Source organism: Mycetomoellerius zeteki, unplaced genomic scaffold (assembly GCF_001594055.1).
Source record: "Mycetomoellerius zeteki isolate Tzet28-1 unplaced genomic scaffold, Tzet1.0 scaffold111, whole genome shotgun sequence".
NCBI lineage: Eukaryota > Metazoa > Arthropoda > Insecta > Hymenoptera > Formicidae > Mycetomoellerius > Mycetomoellerius zeteki.
Genome location: NW_017256029.1, coordinates 727,707 through 740,745, shown reverse-complemented (window position 1 = coordinate 740,745; position 13,039 = coordinate 727,707). Strand labels below are relative to the sequence as shown.

At 34.0% G+C, this 13,039-nt stretch overlaps 1 protein-coding gene across 2 annotated transcripts in view; it reads left to right on the top strand.

The window, feature by feature from the left end:
* Window positions 1-5,468, top strand: part of LOC108726468 (probable G-protein coupled receptor CG31760) — a 98,415-nt gene extending 92,947 nt beyond the window's left edge. For both annotated transcript variants that reach the window (XM_018454061.1, XM_018454067.1), the window contains 6 exons: window positions 134-348; window positions 2,020-2,158; window positions 2,943-3,048; window positions 3,722-3,889; window positions 4,324-4,558; window positions 5,158-5,468. In XM_018454061.1, coding sequence (XP_018309563.1) covers window positions 134-348; window positions 2,020-2,158; window positions 2,943-3,048; window positions 3,722-3,889; window positions 4,324-4,558; window positions 5,158-5,468 — 1,174 coding nt within the window. The remainder of the gene's footprint in view (window positions 1-133; window positions 349-2,019; window positions 2,159-2,942; window positions 3,049-3,721; window positions 3,890-4,323; window positions 4,559-5,157) is intronic.
* Window positions 5,469-13,039: the final 7,571 nt, after the last annotated feature.

The following is a 13,039-nucleotide window of genomic DNA, read 5'->3' as shown; positions in this document are numbered from 1 at the left end:
ATAAATTCCCTCATCTAACTGCGAGGGTTCGGCCAATCAGTCGAAAAGAAAGGAAAGAAACAAAACTAGAATTCAGTCTACATAGATAAAAAAAATGAATCCGATGAGAGATCTGCTCATGTTGTACTTGCAGAATATCCGTGATCTTCCGAGTGAAATCGGCAAAGGCCGTAAAAATAACAGACGCGAGCCTGCTGAAACGGCTCGGTATCATCGTCCTGACATTCAGCGTGTTCCTAAGCATAAGGACATTGGTCGCACCGCCCGTCGTGATCGTCGCACGAACTGCCGACGATCTCAAAGCGTATCTCTGCCGAACTGACTGGTGGGACCACAGTTTTACCACTCGTGAGTACCGTGGACAGTATCGCTGTGTGCTGTGCATAGGAAAGAGATATCGACTCGCTTAATCCTTCGTTGCACGCTCAGTGCCTTCGATACCACGGACTTTTGTAATCGTAAGCTGTATCGTAAGCTCCAATGAAATATGAGCACGTTGCAGGGCTCTATCGTGTATATGTGTGTATATATATATATATATATATATATATGTACATATGGTATATGAAGTAGGCGGCATTGGATTAACTTTGCTTTTATGGAATGATCGATCCCTCGCATACACGTAAGAATGCGATCGAAAGTTAGAGTTTCTGATGAATTAAACTCCGAGCTCGCTTTTCACCTCAAGCGCCTTCAACGCTCTCGAAAGCTTATTTACTGAAATATTTAATATAGAAAGTTGCAAGGCGAATTACGCTGGGATGGATGGTGCTCAAAATAAATAAGTCGGGATTCTCGTCCCGAATTCTCGCCGAGGAATCTTGTTTAACGGTGGGGAGTGGGAGGGGGAGGCGGAGACAAAAATGCGCGAAGTACCTCCGGGACATACCCGCGTAAATGAGGCGTGAAAGTGGGCATCCGTCTCTCAGCGTAGCCCTGGCTTCGCCATATCCATAAGTTCCTGTATTATACGTGACAGGTAGCATTAGTTCGTATTACCCATCCCCACTGTCAGTTATGTGTGCCTCTGTCTACTTTGTAAAATGTTTACCGAGTCTCTATCATGACGCACTTCGCTCCCGTCAGGAAAATTGCTCTTGGCGGTGTATCAAATTAATTTACATTAAATTAGTATTTAGCGATCATATCGTTGTATGCATGTACGCGCAGTTAATACGGCATTATGAAGGATTACAGTGTATTAGCGACACACAAAGTATAATACGATACACATGTATAATATGTAATGTGAAAACCGTGCACATGTGGAGCCATATTGATTCAGTAATACTGCAGATGGTCAAACGCGATTTTAAATCAAGATGGATAGTGTAATACGTACCGCGGCTTCGAGGGAAACCTTGTATTATAGTTAACTCGTATTCGTCTGTCGTCAGAGAGTAAGAGAGGTATTAGTTTTCCTATAACGACTTCTCTCCAAAGAAATGGAATTAATCTGTAAATCTTACGCAAACACACCGTATCTCGATCAGTGTTTTCACATAGTTTGAAGAAGGCTCTTAATTCCTTAAATCCCTCGCAATTTTACATTTCAAGAGTTTAACTGGAATGCATAATGCAAAGTTATCTATGATTACCTTACATCTGGTAATTCTCAGAAATTCTTCAATCGGAGCACTCGCTTGCTCAGATTATCAAATTATTCAGTTCATCCTACGATTTACGGAGTCGTAACTAAGGTCCAGTTCCATAACTCACGGTTAACTCTTAACCGAGGTTCAACTTGTTTCTCCTCAATTCTAAAATTGGAAAGAGACAATGAATAAATTGAACCTCGGTTAAGAATTAACTATGAGTTGTAGAACTGGGCCTAAGACGTGAACTCGCATGCGTTTACTTCGACTTTCGCACACGTATGTGAACGGAGAACGGAAATGGAAAAATATTTCTGTCACACATACGTAAGTAACGCTAGCTACGACTCTACGGGTCTTTGAGCAAAACATTTAGTTTGCTATTGAGACTAATGTGACTTGGAATTTCACGTGATTTCAGTCGAGGTGATGTTCCTCGTGTGGGGCATCCGGTTGTGCATCGTAGTAAGAAAGACTCCATCGGAGTTTAATGAGAGTCGATTCATTTCAATGGCGATTTACAACGAATTTCTACTATCAGTCTTCCTCAACGTTTCAATGTAAGTTTGCGTTATGAGACCTTTTTCTCTATTCATTATTCCGAATGACCGATTACAACTTGTCTGAGAAGTACTTGCGAAGCTCGTCGCACTTGTAATTATTCGTAACATGAGATGGTGAGAACCGTTTTTCCAAACGTTCAAAGAACTCTATCAAACGTCATATATTTGAACTTAGTCGCGAATTCACTTTAGTGTTATAATAATAGCGTCTTTTTATATTTAAATGTAATTAAATCCCTCGGAATTTTATATTTCAAGAGTTTAACGGTGGAATGCATAATGTAAGTCAATTTAAAGCAACCCTTATTTTAAATGTAAATACTGTGTCGACGGTTTTACAACGTGTCCCATCTTAACTGCAATTTAATGACAGGTTCTGACTTGACGAATTTATAATCAATTTTTTTCTAACTGGCTCTTAGTATATATATTACGATTTACTCCAATTTTTAATGCACAAGATTACATGTTGTGACGATAAATTGTAAAACTGAAATTTTACCTCTGTTACTCGAGCGCTTTTTCTTTGTTAAATTTTCCGTCCAATTTTCTTATTAAGAAAAGAGGAACTTACATCAAAGGCATCTGTCATTAAAACTTGATGCAATCAAAGAACGTGGGTTTCCCAATCTACGAATGTAATTTGAATTTTCGAATTGGAGAAATAAATAAAAATAACGGAAGATCTGGGACACTAACACACTACACTGACCCGTTCTTACGTCACGATAGCGCTTCGTGCAGCTAACAGCTCTGAATAATTTCTTTTCCGTTGCTGCAGGTTGTTCCTGCAATCACCGGCCAATCCGGATTTATTGTACATCATATTTTTCTGCCATACCCAGCTTACCGTCACATTGCTGCTTTGCCTGATATTCGGCAGTAAAGTAAGAAATATTATTTATTATACGGCTTTACTGTATGACAATTATTACGTTTTACGGCGCGCATTGTTTCTTCAGTTAGTCATTTGTGTCAAGAACTTTACTTCAAAATTTTTACAATTTTGAATTTTATATAGTAAATATTATTTATTCAAATATTAAATAGTTAAATATTTATTAATCCGCGAAACAGTTTTAAACACGTTAGATTAGTATATATTTTGCGAATATAAATTTGCAAAAACTTCATCTTTGAAATATTAAATATAGGCTGAAGATAGCCCTAAAGAATTTATTCTCAAAATATTTTTGAGTAAACTTTATTTAAAGTGAAGAAAAAGTAAATAGGATCACATTTTTTTAATGTAATTGATCTGTAAATAAATTCTCTTCTTGTTCGAAATTTAGTGAGAAAAGCAAAATAGAAGTTGAGGTATCGTATAAAGCTAAAATTCAATTCAATCAGCACGAATGAGATTAAATCGCGCAATTTCCGCTTCGTTTTCTATTTGCTTCTCTCTTTCTCTCCCCCCCCCCCCTCTCTCTCTCTCTCTCTCTCTCTCTCTCTCTCTCTCTCTCTCTCTCTGCAAGATTACTGTAAAGTCCTCTTACTAGCTTGAATAGAAATCCCGGTGCCGTGTAAGTTTGGTTGTTACATACGTCGCATTTAACGAAGGCTTACGTGGTATTCCGCGACGGAGGGAAGGAGGAGACGATTGGTAAACTTTGTGGCGCGACCGGCAAGTTCTTGGGGAAAAGCAGTCGTCCGCAGGGTACTAGTAACCAGACCAACTCGATATCGCTTCAGCAGGGTAATTTCGCCGAAGAAAGCGACTCTGTCACGGTAAGCACCCCGGTAAACCGTTGGATCCTCCGGTCTCCGTGGAGCGTATTCGAAACTGTACACTTCCTCTTTCCTAAATATAATCCGATCTAGATCTAGATTTGCAGAAAATCTCAATTGTATTGCTCTAATGTTAACCTAATTTTCGAGTTATAAAGCGCCAAAGTTTCAGACTTTTAAAGTTTTAAAATCCTAATCCTCCAAGTTCTTTAAAACTTGAAACTTTAAGGTTTTGTAACTTGTAATCTTAGGATACTCTGGTTTTAAAATTTTGCAATATTAGACTTCAAATTTTAGAAATCTTCAAAATTGGAACTTCAAAATTATGACATCTCAAAATTTACGTTATCGAATATTAAAAAAATTTTTACACTTTAGTATTTTAGATTATAGATATATGATAAGGATGGCAAGAGACAGCAACTTCTTTCCAGGAGGAATTCCGCCGTTTGCTCAATCAATTAGAGATCCTGAAGGAGAAAAACATATTATTAGGAAATCAGGAGCTGTCTAGGAAGCTGGCAGCCATGCTGGACGCTTCGAATCGAGTCGAGGCTCAAGTAGCCACTATTCAAGCCATTTCGACTAGCATCGTTCAGTTGAATGATCTCAATAAATCGACGAAAGAAACTAATCTCGGACAAGCTTGTCAAGAGCAGGCCCAAACAGGTAAAAAATAAACTTTAAAATAATGTGTATTGAATTTTTTATGAAAAGTTAGCGGGATCGTGAAATATGTAACTGTTTTTCAACGTTAGCACAGTCGGAAATAAAATCTCGTCAATAAAAGTTCTGTATGAACTGAAGAGAAACCTTTTATTTATATATTACATTCAAAGCTCGAAGCTAGCATTGCTAGCAGTCGGAAATAAAATCAGAGGAATTTATCTGTTTTAAAAATGACACAGATTTACGAATGATCGTAGCTCTGGAGACGGAGGATAAAATTAGAAAAAGTGGAAATTCTGACAAAAGCAGTATATATAGCCCGCATATTTCATTTACATTTAAAGTTGAAAATTAGGGGGCAAGAACTGCGAAATTGTTTGTGATGCATCGAAAGATCAGAAAAACGAAAATGAACGGCATTATAAAGTATTCTGCCCCGGGAATGCTTCTCGGTTAAATTAATTTTATTGTGAAAACTGGAAGTCTAAACGAGAATTTTATATATTTACTCTCTTCCTTTGTACCCGTTCAGAACGATCTATTAATTTTTCATTACATTCCGTGAAGCCCTGCGGGCAGATAATTCTACCTTTGTTTAGGAAACGGTTCTCAGGGCGAAAATCGATGTCGCGCATGTATTGAGAAAAATGGGCTTGGAGGAAAGGATGTGCGCGATATGTCGAAGGATAATGAAACGCCAGAGTCGAGGAAAATCGGAAAAGACATCGCCGTGTCAACATCCTCGAAACACCCTATTGAGGACGTCGGCAGGGAAATGTGTCACGAAAAAGATAGCAAGGAATCCGATTCGAAGGACAAATCCAGGAGTAAATCCGGTCACGCTAGGACACACGCCATAGTTATCAACCTTGACGATAAGAGCAGATTTTCCGAGGAAGTTACCGTTTAATGTTATCTTTAAGTGAAAAATAAACGGTTAATGTAAATGCAATTTTCCGATATTTCTGTAATTAACGATTTTAACGTGAATGAAATATTATTGATCGTTTTTGTTGAAAATTACGATTGTTAATCACAGATTTTTAAAAAAGTTGATAATTCAATTTCTCGATGACAATTAATTAGCATGGAATTCCATCAGATATACAATTAAAGAAAATTTTATCCGTTGTTAATAATAATAATAATAATAATTGATTCTATGAAGAAAAAAAGACAAAAATTCTAATTCGTTCCAAATACAAATTTATATCATGAATAATTTAAACCGGCACTCGAAAGAAATTTTTCTGAATTAATAAGATTGATTAATTCCTCGATTGTTGAGCGTAATAATAATTCTAATAACAAGTTGAAAATTTTTAATGTCAAAGTATGTCTCGAAGATTGTTAGAATGATTTGTTGAAATGATGATTGATCTGAATGAATGTTAATTAAGAGATCGTTTAGTCATAGTGAATAATCGTTCGCATATACGTTAATGAGAGAGCCACGGCACATATCGATTTTTCATATATTTCGGTGTATATCAAGTATCCGTGAAATAATAAAAAAATTGAAACGTTAAATTAATCACATCGTTTGGCATTTTCAAGCGAGACCGATCGCGTTCTAGTGTGTCATTAATGAACCGTTCATTAACCCTTAGGGAGTAATCCGCCCTTTCTAGCAGCAAATCGATCTTGGGCTACGGACTTTCCAAGATCAAAATGTGCTTCATCAGCGTGTTCGCGGATCACAAGATAGCCTGCACCTGTAATTATGTATTAATGTAAAAGCAAGTTAAAGGATAAGGCTCATTACCCCTTTCCAGTTCTCCAATACCGCATGGTATTATTAAAATTATATCGTTTTAATTAAGTTTCTAAGAACGTATATTAAATATATGCATAAAAATATATGCATGAAATATGATATATTATGTTATGTAATTATAATAATTATATAGTGTAAAATAATATGAAATGTGCATTACACCATGTTCCATGATGTTACATTATATTGTATATTATAACACTGCTTTTACTCTTCGTGGAATATTTTAATTTTGGAATATTTTAATTTATCAACCATTTTTTATTGAATATCATATTTCATTTACTACTTATTTTCTATAAATCAAAATTTCATATTAAATTTCTTCTAAGTATCAAATTTTGTTACTGTCTGATAATAATTCAAATAAATAGTGATACAGAAATTCATATGCATATACATTGCTCGCTGTGACGTGGATGTTACTTTAATAATTAACACCGTTAATCGTGTAGCTTATTGTACGTGTTTAAGTCAACGCGTTATATTGTAAATAATAAAATGCATAATTAATCGATTAATTAATAAAGACGAGAAGAATGAAGTTGAAGTTTGAAAAACAATTTTACATTTCACTAAATAACAAGATTATATATAGTCTCGGTAGTCTAAAGGCTTAGGACGCTCGCACGGAATGCAAGAGATCCTGGTTCGACTCCCGGCCGAGGCATTATTTTTCGCAATAAGTTTTATTACAGTTTTTAAATTGGGGAATTTGGGGGGATTATTAATATTTTCAGATTTGATTGCGTTGAAAGTCCGACAACCATATCGGCACGCAATTATCATTTCTGAAATTAATTCATTTAAATGAATTTACAATAGTTCAACATCTTAACGTTCTGACCGTTATGGCGCTTCTTAATTTAAAATTATTATGTTTAACATTAGCGGTCTTTCAATCTTATTAAAGATTATATATGTTTTAAATGTAACCAACCAATTAATTCTTCCAGGATTTGGGTTAAAAGATAAGTAAGGTTTTTCTACAATTATTAAGATCGCATAATTATTGACATCCTTACGAAAAGTTTATTTGTAGAAAATAATATAATTAAGACAAGTATTTATTTTTATGGAAACCGAACTTTATCTCTTTCTCTCTCTCTCTCTCTCTCTCTCCCCCTCTCTCTCCCTCTCTCTCTCTCTCTTCATTATCTCAACGATATTTGTGGGAAAATAGTTTTTTAATCCACTCAAAGCTACTCCAAAATCCAGCTTATTAACAATAAGCTAACATCTCGTTATGAGAAACTCCCGGAAATCTCAGGATTAGGATTCGGGTTAATTCTCTACAGCTTGTTTTTTAACAAAAAGACGATTGCGATTAAATGTGTTCTCGACTTGTTAGTTAAATTAAGCGTCCGTTATAGAAAGAGTCGGATAGTAAAGATTTTCTGTCTCAATCAGACAATTTCGCGCAAAAGACGTAGATTAAGGGATCCAAGACAGATCTGCCTGTCTTTCACCTAATGAAATTTGCAGCGAAGGTTTCTTCGAGTATATCGGATTGCGAGAAGCAGCGTCTTCGCACTTCATACATAATAATACGGCGTGTATTCGAGATGCTTGACAATCAGATTCTCAACCGCTATTTTCTCCTTTGTCCCGCCAATTAAGTACTTCCAATAAAGGATTCTCGTACCTCAACAGCTTGATCGTTTGCCAGCGCGGAAGAAGGAAGAGGAAGTAGCGAGAAAAAACTTTGTGAGAAGATACAGAAAGAGAAAGAAAGTATTTCCTTCGTTACTTCCGGCGAAGTTCTATTGGCTTCGCTATATAGATTGGTTCCTCCCGCTTCGCCACGTACAGACTGTGTTTTACGAATTGCGTCCGTACAATGAATGTGCCAATCCTGTCCCAATTGCCCTCGATAAAAAAGAAGCCGTAGATACGTGCCCTGTACGATATGTCGGGATCACGACAGAGACTACGACGATGAAAACCCGCCGTAGTTCCGTATTGATTTTCAAGTAAGAATACGCGGCTATCGCTCGCTCGTTGAATTATCGAGTGCCCGATTCGGAAGAAGGGCCTCTCGAGGCTCGCTTCTGCGAGCTTTCTCTCAAATTGATTCGGCCGGTCGGAATTAGTCATTTGATTAGCCTTTTGCTGCGCGCGAAACGGAAGGCGTAGACGAATGTACTGCCTACAACAGTACAGGAAGATGGATTGGGGTATTTGATTCGAGAATGTCGGTCGGATAGGCTTATAACTCACGACGGAGCAAAGTTTCGATGAGTTCAAATCGAGACCCAAATACTAAACTTATAGTCCCTTAATCGATTTTGATTTTAGCTTAATTAACGTAAATCTGATATGCGTGTTGTTTATATACAAAGTAATCGAAATCCGTTGAGAATAGATTTTACAGATGTCTTCTATAAGCTTTGCTTTTATCTTTCGTTAAATATTTATTTCTTTGTCTTCGGCGATAAATAACTGACTTTATTATTTTAATCGAATTATCTTTATGCTTGAATTAACTAAATAAAAATGCATTTATATAAATGTTAAATAAATATATAAATAAATATTAATTATTATAAATATAATAATGTATATACAAAATATGTACATAAAAAATAAATATCAATATTAATATATAGTAATATATTATTATATTTTGGCGCATGTAATTTTCAGGATTCAATAACAGAATTCTGTCATAATACATCTTTCATTTACTTTCGTCTTTAAAATCAATTTGAGGGGGAGGAGGGGAACGAATGATAAGAATCTCGTAATGCTGCGCCTTTTATTCTATCCCGTGCGATTTTGATTTACGAGATGTTTACCTTCGCCTCGTGTGATGTCGTGCTGCTCCTCGGGAAACATCTATTAAATATAACTAGAAGTTTTATAGATCCAACTGGAAAATACTAACCAAATCCATATTGAGTGTATCAAACGTTCCAGTTATGAAATATCAAGTCCTATTATGATAACTAAAAATGGTTTCACCAAAATGGTTTCAACCATGTACATCTTGTTGATATAATCAAATCATTTTTCACAGAGTGCTTGAAAAGAATTTGACAAAACTGCAAAATAAAACATGAAGCAGAGAGGAATTTTAATGTATTTTAATTCTAAATATAAAAAATTTAAAGTTTCCAATTTCCTGTTATATAAGATTTAAAAAAATTTAAAAACGAAAGAGACAAATTATAAAAAATTATAAAGTTAATTTTTTATTTTTTGATGATTATAGATTTCGAATTTTGTAGTTTCACACATACATCATAATGTTATTAGTTCTCTCTAATTCGCTTAGATAAGATTAGAAAGAAAGAAGAAGGAAGTGTTTAAGACAAAACAATAATACCATGGAGAGGGATTGAATAATTTCGCAAAATGTAAATTCTCATCATTCTTTTTCTGTGGACACACACTGGTGAAAATTTTTCTCAGAATCTTTCATGTAATTTTGCAGAATTTCTATATAATTTTATAACTTTCTCACATTTTTTATACGAATTGGAACACTTCTCAGAAAATTCACATCTTTTTTCAGAATTTTTTATATTATATGTTAATTATGAAATATCGTAAGATTTCTAAGATTTTTTGTAAGTATAATTTCTGATGAAATGTTATCAAATCTAAAAAAAATATAAATATTTTTTAAAAATTATGAGATGAGAAATTTTAGAATATTTCAGAATTCACTTGTATGAAAAATTCTGAGAGAAAATGTAAACTTTCTGAATATTTCTGAGTATTTCTGAAAAATGTTCCAATTCGTATAAAAATTCTGAGAAAAATTTTCACCAGGGCACAAATGAATATAAACGGAAAACAAGGATAATTGCAAATTTCGTGATCTCAAATTTGCTCGTAATTTTACAAATTGGCGTGCCCTCATCAATTCTCTCAACATCTCTATCACGAACGGGATGTCAACAGATACTACATTACTTCAGAGTTTGCGGACGGCCGCGCACGTTTCACATCGTTCTACCGTCACGGGTTCCAGTTAGTTCCGGCGCGATTTGATTATCATTCCTCCCCGAAAGCGGCGACGGCGATAAGCTTCGTCGCAAACGTACCGCACGCGCAAGCAGGAATTTCCACGGATTTTCCTTCGGGAGGAGATAGAGGTGGTTACATTACGAGCGAATAGCTGGTGCTCGTTGATGAGGGAAAGGGGGCTTTTCATATCCTGGCTTTGGCCGTAGTCTGCATATTGATACGCGAGTAAGCGATCGTCGTCGACGCGCGAATGTAGCACGCGCGTGGTAATTCCGGCGGATCGACGGGATTCGTGAAGCCGCGCGATATCGCAATGCGGCCCTTTGATGTCGAGAAGCGAACGGAGCAGAGTGCACTCAGCCCTTCCGCTGCGATACCGTGTCTGAATAGAAGACGCAAACACGCAAATTCTGATATCCCGCACCAAGGGCGCAGTTAGCCCGGAACGGGGCAAGAGGTTCCAGACTTCCTAAACAACACAGACTTTACGCGAAGAACGATACTTTTCGCATTAAAGAGTTGAAGGACTTGAAAAATCGACACTTTTGAAATGACAGGTGTCGGTGAAAGAGTTTGACCTTAAATATATAAATAATACAACAAAACTTATATATACTTCAAATTTTTAATTTCAAAAAGTTCTTTATAAAAATATGAAAAATACTTAATTTTTTTGACAGATTTCATTAAAAATAAAATTTATTATCCTTTTTGTAATTCTATATATCTTAGTGATCAACCATCTCAAATTAGAAGGAACAGTTCCAAATTTTAATTCTTTGTTCCACTTTACAACGCGACCGAAATTTTGTTCCAAATTTAAAAAATGATTATAAATTATCTCTAAGATAATAAGTGAAAATAATAAATAAAAATAATAAGTGTGAAATATAATTTTTAACTAATATGAAGAATTTTATGATTTTTTATTTAAAAATCCAGATATATCATTCATGAAATACTTACATTCAGTGGAAAAGTACAATTTTAAAAATTAAAATATGATTTTGTAACTTGATATAATTTTTGTTGTGATCTCACGTGATGTTATACATAAGTGTTAGTTATTTACAAATATAATAACATGATATTGTTTATGTGTTAACAATTTCATTAACAATTATTTAAAAAATGTTTATCTATTAAAATTTAGTTATGACATTTAATATTGAATTCTTTTTTAATGTCCCTCTTTGTCTTTTTAAGAAGTTGATCATCTTAATATATAATTTAAATTTAATTTTTAATACGTTTAATCTATGCAACACCGACCTCCAAGGAAAAAAACATTCTAAAGACGTTCAGAGGCATTCCTATATCTTTTGAATTTGAATATCCTAAAAAAACGTTCAGGATATTTTTCGGATAAAATATGTTATATATAGGAATATACTTTAATAAGAAAGCACGTTAGAATTGCACAATGTGGTCCATAAGTTTAAAAAATAATATAAAATAAAAAACACTAGAAAAATATATATCGAATACTTTTTATTCAAAATAAGATCCTTTACAATCAGTTACGCCGCTCTGCTCTTCTTTTCAATCTTTGCATTATCGTCGAGTATTTCTCTTTTGTAGTCGTTCAGTTAGATAGTCACAGTGGCTTGAGTTTCTATATTATCGTCGAATAATTCAAAAAATACCTTATATACCACCTATTCTATTTACTGAACTTGTCTACCTTTGAATATTTCTTGTTTTTGAAACTGAAATTGCAGTTGAGAGGCCAAAAATGCGATATTCCAGAAATTCAAGCCACTGTGATCGACCAACTGAAAATGATTACAAAGGAGGAATACTTAACAGCAATGCAAAGATTAAAAACAAGCAGAGTATATTGATTATAAAGGATCTTATTTTGAATCAATAATGATAGAAATTTTTATCTAACGTACTCTTTATTTTATACGTATATTGAAATTTTATAAACCACACTATATGTATTGCAAATTCATTTAAATATCGTAGATCTTTTTTGATTTTACGATATTAATTTGCTATGTAGGCATTGTTTTATAGAATCTGCAATTTTGTCAATTGTAAAGTGACAGCCCAGGAAAAAATGAAGAAGATTTCACTATGTATATGTAGATCTCATTAGATCTAAAAAGAGTTCTTAAGAGATCTTCATTTTGATCTGATCAAAGTAGATCGATGTAGATTTACTTTGATTTATTTATATCCTAATATATAAACATTATCTCATTAGATATAATATATTTTTAAGCTTTAAAATGCGTAGTTGAAAACCTCTGAGATTTTTTTTCGTCAAGATACTTAACTTTTCGTAAAATGCGACAAAATTGCAATTATGCCTTACTGCCTTATATATACCTTTGGATTATAGATCTATTTTGATATTATTATATCTCTGTAGATCTCTGTAGATATGTGTACATCAATTTTTATTAGATTACACTTGTACATATATATATCTTCTTTAATATTATTATATCTCTGTAGATCTAATATTTATTACATTTAGTTTCATTGTATAAAGTTAAATATTCATATATATCAATATATTCTCGTAGATCTACAATATGCTTTCTTTATTATATTCAATATAGCATTTTATTTATATCGCAAATTATTTATTTAGATCTTAATGGATATAATCATGTGAGGCCAAGCTAGATTTCTGAAGATTTGATTATATCTAAAAACTAAATCTCATCAGATACAATTTGATCTTATTTGATCTAATTTGATCTACACATATATAA